Here is a 6,178-nt window from a genome sequence, read left to right as displayed (position 1 = left end):
GGTAAGAGTGCGAGATTGATGACATTTATTTTCCAAAAACAGGTGATTATGATTATGAATAAAACCATTATCAATAAAGTTATTGGAATAATCAAATGATGGGCAAGTTCAACTTTGTTATGGTTGTTGGAACTTCAAAACATATTTTGAAAATTTTCTTACCAATTATGTTTGAAGTCAAATTGAAGAAAAATTCTTGAAAATACATAGGAGAACATGAATTACAATTTTTTCTTACTTTACTTATGTCGTTTTCGATTGGCTCTCCGGAAGCGTCCGGAATCATTCAAAAGCCTTCTGAAAGTGTTTTATTTGCACTAATATGACAGACAGAACGCTTCTGAAAATAAAAATTCTCTTCTTGATTTCAAAACAGAATTTACTCAAAATCACTAATATTTAAATAAGTAAACGTCAAACTAAATTTTCTAGTAGAAAAGCAAAAAATTTTTATTTGATTATTCACCAATACAGATATAAAATTTCAGAATTGAGTGGAAGCGATTTAAACTGTTTTATTGGATTTCAGAATGAGTGAATCCTTGAGTTATTCCAATCGAAAACGACATTAATTTCTTGGTTTTTGAAAAAAAAAAAATAAGAAATTGAAATATTCCTTTTTTTGTGAAAAAGTAAAATAATTTTAAAAGAATTAATTATTCATTATTCAGAAGAAAAAACGGATTGTTTTAAATAAAATGAAGTTTAAATGAAAAGATTACAAAATAGAAACACTTTAAAATGGAAAAAATCCTGTTTATAACAAATTGCGGGAAAATCGTTAGACAACAAGGAAAATATTTGAAAGATAAATAATACTATTTCAAATAGTATTTAAAATTTGAAAAATCGCTTGCAAAGACAAAGAGTGATGTTTAAAACTAAACGAAGTGAAATTGACATATAAATGACTCATAAGTTTTCCTACTTAGAATCAGCTTAAGAACTCATGGTTTTTAGCGCCAAAAAAAAGCTTAATTGTAATTTTTCCAATAGAAGGAATAATGATACAGTTTATTTATAAAATTTTTAGCCCAGGAAAAATAGAAGTTTTCAAGAAAAAAAATTTTAACATGGTGATTTTTGGTATACAGCTTGGTGTTAGGATGGTTAACAATCTGTGAAAAGTCCTGAAGTTTCTTCTGTCAGCTAGTTCCATTATAAGGGGTCAAAGGTCACAAGAGTTTTTTTTTTTAAACGGTAGGTTTTATAATAATTATAATAATTTTCACTATATGCCTGTATGCCTAAGGTCTTTTGTATATTGCACGGCACTAGTTAGAAGGAATAGATAGATGGGAAAGAGTTTTTGTTGGTAGGTACAGAGAATTGAGAATAAGATGTTAATTATCTCATATTATCCCACGGGTGGCGTTCCTATATATGGATTTGGGAGATATTGGCATCAATGGAAAGTAAGCAGTTTTTTTTTTTAATTCGAAAACGTAAAACTAACGAAAAAGTAAAATATAAATTACCATGGGCACTTTTGTGTGTACTCTGGGCCCAATTTCAATATTGCTCAACAGTGATGAAACGCCCATATTTTAGCAAATGATCTTCCTGCAAGTCAAAAACAGTTTGTTCTTCGATTTTCGATTTTCTTAAAAACTAGAAGAGATAAAACTATAAGGTTTTCAGTGTTTGATTAATTGATAGTGCAGTGAATTAAAAAAGTCATTTTAGAGCTTTATTTCACAAAAAGTGAAATAATTTTTGTATTTATAAATCATTTTTTTCGAAAACTTTTAATAGAAATAACTTAATTTTAATACTAAATTAAAGGTGGGTTGTCTACCTTTTGAAAAAGGTGAAACACTTTATAGTAAGTGTTGCCACTTTTTTTAAATATATTTTTTTTCATTTCAATTACTTTTTTATAAAATGATCCAAAACACCACTTTTGCGCTCGATTTTGACTTTACCCCCATATAATAATTTAAAGTACTCCTCAAGACCTTTGACATGCGTTTCATCACTGTTGAGCAATATTGAAATTGGGCCCAAAATGCCCATGGTCCTTTGTTTCCTCTTGAACGATTGAAAATATAAAATTGTTCTATGTCTAACATTTTGGGCTACATCTATTTTTTTGTACATTACATTTCTTTTTTGAGTGAGCTTCAATTCATGAACCACGGTCGATAAATATTTTTTTAAATAACAAAAAATGATAGTAGGATGAAACCCATTAGAAAAGGATGGGCATATGATAAAAATTAAGGAAAAATAAATTGGGGCGATCCGAGTTGTGATTTTTTGAGGGTACAAAATGGTTTATATATCGATTTCTGGCAAAACTACAAGTTCTATGGAAAAAAGTTGTTTCTTCACATAACCTCAAAATTTATGTGAAAAATTCAAAAAAATCAAGTTTTTTGTTTTTTATGTTTATTTTTTTCAATAAAAAAAAATGTTCTACCAAATTTAGTAAAAACTTACCTTTTTATGCTCAAATACACTGAAATTCATATTATCTTCTCTGAAATTGCAAAAATAAATTTTAATAATCACTATCTACTATTTCATAAAAAAAAAAAAAATGCGATTGCTGGAATTTTATTCAGTTAAAAAATTTATATATTCAATTCGTTCAAAAAAATCGTAATTCATTATCTTCTAAACGGTTAAAGCAATCAATTTGATGCTAACGACTTTTTTGTAGAACGTATTAGACTTTATAAGAATACATCTTGCAAATTTGATAATAATGAGTTTTCAGTGAATTGGAAAATTTTGAAAAGTAATAAATGTTTTTATAATAGGGGTATTCACGATCTGGTGTAACAGGCCTAGTAAAAATATAAAATTTTATTTTTTTACAATAGATCGTGATCGCCCCCTTTTCTTATCTATAGTAAATATTGAAGCATGAATGAAATCCATGATGTTTTTTTTTTTATTCCATTTTTTATAATTTAATTCTTTGTTTTGTTCGGGTTAATTTTCACAAATTATTTTACATCAAAAGAAACTAAATTACGGGACATGAGTACCGACAAGCCGACAACCATAATACACAGAATAAAAAAGACAAACTGTTTATCATGGGCGATGCGACGGTGAGCTGCCATCTGTCAAAAATAACTTTACTCTATTGTATTTTTATTTTGCAATAGGTCTAGGGTATAGCAAAAGTGCAAGACTGTTGTAAAATTTAAATCCGTATATTTTGTTGTTGTAGTGTTGTAAGATTTTACACTTTTGCACTTTTGCAATGATACTAGACCAGTTGCATCGGATCGTGAATTTTTCTTAACTTTGATCTCGAATATCTTTAGAATGGTTAGATTAATGAAAAAAGTTAACAAGACCTTTTTTGTGGAGCAATTTATTTTCAATAAGAATATGTCTTGCGCGTTTGATTATTATAATTTTTCAATTTTTTACAAAATTAAGAACAAAAAACGAATTTTTAAAGATTTTCTCGATTTTTGTACTTCCAAGTATCTATATCTTACGGTTAGATAAACGAAAAAAGTTTATATCCTTTATTCTGAGTAAGTATACAATAAATAGATTTATGCAGCTAGATACACTCCAAACTAGATGACACTAAAAAAAGCGTTGTTTTAAAAAACCATATATCTTAAATCTCTCGTAGCTCAAAACTTAATTATATGGCTTACGTCACTATTGTTCTCATAGCCTTATAGCCCTATTCTGGCAAACCTCACAAGTTATGAGAACCTCACAAGTTGAGCTGAATTTGATTTTGTGAGGTTTTCGCGTCACAAAAACTTTCGAATTTGTGATCTGCTCTGAAGGAGGTCACAATTCACAAGTTGGATTTTTGCTAGCAAGAAGTTTGTGTGAAATAAATCCTCGCAAAATCGAGTTATGATCACCTTGTGAGGTTCTTGTGACTTGTGAGGTTTGCCAGAATAGGGCTGTTAATTGATCTTCGAAATCTTCAAGACCATTACCTTCTTCGTCTCGTATCAACAATCACTTAAACTATAGAGACTATAACATTTTTGGTCAAACACCAAACGAGTAATAAAAATGTGTTAAAATTTTTGAAAATCCCAAAATATCTACCCAAAAAACAATGTCAAAAATAATTCTGAAAAATAATCGCGATTTATTGAAACCAAAGTGCCTGGTTACACAGTGTTGTGCCCAATCGTGTTCCAATTCACATTTTCTAGAAACAAACGTCAAAAAGAGGAAAATCCTCCCATCTTGCCTACAACCTGAATGGTTAGGCGATTGAAAAATCACCGTGTAGCCAGGCACAAAGGAAACCATAAATATAATCTAGTAAGGACGCGACCTTAAGATTTCTAACATTTTTCAAACATTTGTTGTAAGAGAACCAAGCATATTACCAAATGACAACTGCTGTCAACTGTCATTCATCCACCATCCTTCTTTTTAAAAACACTGCACGTGTTATTATTTTGTGAAAATGGAAATGTCTGAAAAGAAAATTAAATATTTGGTAGCAGATACAACGGCATTTATTAATGTTGTCCAATTACATGTAATAAACATTAGTATTATTATAAAAACATAATAATAACATACTTTTTTTTATAGGAATACGCCGAAAATATTCTCACAGTTCCCGATGTTATTGAAGAAGTCAAACACAAACGACAAATACGTCGTTTGGTTGTTTTGCCATTTGATCTACAAATTCGTGAACCTCATTCCGAATGTCTTAAATTCGTAACAGAATTTTCAAAGAAAACTGGAGACTATGCCAGTTTATCGGCAATCGATTTGAAAATAATTGCTCTAACTTATGAATTAGAAAAAGAACATGTTGGTTCCGATCACATCAAAACACAACATTGCATTTCCAGAGTTGTTGCTTCTAAAAAGAAACCAGAAGAGCTTATAGGCAATACTAAATTGGCTGGATTCTATGTTCCGAAAAAAGGTGTTCGAGCAGACGGAAGCCCAGAAACTGATGAAAGTGAAAGCGAATCAGAATCCGAAGAGCATTTACTTGAAAGTGAACAATCTAATGTGGAATCGGAAGAAAAACCTGTAAGCACAGAGCAAACTAAAAACACAGAAAAAGTAGAACCGAAGAATGCTCCAACCGAAAAAGAATGTCACGATGCAAATGAAAACGACGATTATACCGAAGAAGAATTAGAAAAATCGTTTGCAAATCTGAACTGCGATTCAGAGAACGCTACTGACATTCTAGCTCCTACCAACGTTCCAGAAGTTGATTGTTCATCCGAAGACGAAGATGAACAAAGTGAGGAAAATGAAGAATTTGGTGCTGAAGATGGCGACGACTACAATGATGATAGTGGTTGGATAACTCCATCAAATATCAAAAAAGTAAAGAAAGATCTTGAGGGTAAAATCGAAGATGAAGTTATTCCAGTTGTTGCTTGCATGTCAACAGATTTTGCTATTCAGAATGTCCTCAAACAAATGAACCTCAATGTTTCTGCCTTGAATGGCCGTGTGATTAAACACGTTCGAACATACATTTTGCGTTGTTATACTTGTTTCAAAACAACCAGTGTCATGACAAAGGTTTTCTGTCCCATTTGTGGCAATAAGACTTTAAAGAAAGTCGCAGTTAGTTTGGATGAAAATGGACAACAAGTCGTAAGTTTAATGGAGCTTATAGTTGAGTAACATTTTTAAACACATTTTTGTTTTAGATTCATATCAACACAAGAAGACCTCTTACTGCAAAATACAAAAACCAAAGTTTGCCACGATTCAAGGGTGGCAAGCATTCACGTAATCCACTTCTCTTTGAAGATCAACCAATGCCCAGACAGATGCCATCACGTGTGGCCAAAACAAAAACCACTGCCTTGAATGAAGACTACACAGCTGGGTATTCTCCTTTCGTTATGCGTGATGTTGATTCCAAGTCTGCCGTTTTGCGATCACAGGGAAATCTTAAAGAATGGGCACGTAACAATAATTTCGAGGAAGACAGACGTCGGAAGCATTATAATAGATTGGTTAAATAAAATGGTTTATTATATTTCTAGTAAATATTATAACATGAATGTGATTTTCTACTAGAATCAAGTTGTACTTTGTTGTACATCTTGGGTTCAATTGAATGAATTAATAAAAGGAGATGATTTTATTGTCCAGCGAACTAATGATCTAGTTTTCCCTATTTAGATCTAGACATTATTGATTAAGCTTCTCCAACTTTTTAATTATTCTAAGAACTTTGCTTTTT

At 30.9% G+C, this 6,178-nt stretch overlaps 1 protein-coding gene across 1 annotated transcript; it reads left to right on the top strand.

Annotated features, from left to right (window-relative positions):
* Positions 1–4,337: 4,337 nt before the first annotated feature.
* Positions 4,338–6,095, top strand: LOC129908477 (RNA-binding protein NOB1). The gene is made up of 3 exons (XM_055984966.1): positions 4,338–4,486; positions 4,543–5,580; positions 5,637–6,095. The coding sequence occupies exons 1-3, from the start codon at positions 4,412–4,414 to the stop codon at positions 5,955–5,957; spliced, it is 1,434 nt and encodes a 477-aa protein (XP_055840941.1). The 5' UTR covers positions 4,338–4,411; the 3' UTR covers positions 5,958–6,095.
* The last annotated feature ends 83 nt before the right edge of the window (positions 6,096–6,178 follow it).

The sequence above is a fragment of the Episyrphus balteatus genome, chromosome 2 (assembly GCF_945859705.1).
Source record: "Episyrphus balteatus chromosome 2, idEpiBalt1.1, whole genome shotgun sequence".
NCBI lineage: Eukaryota > Metazoa > Arthropoda > Insecta > Diptera > Syrphidae > Episyrphus > Episyrphus balteatus.
The sequence above is the reverse complement of the archived record's forward strand: the minus strand, read 5'-3'. Positions and strand labels throughout refer to the sequence as shown.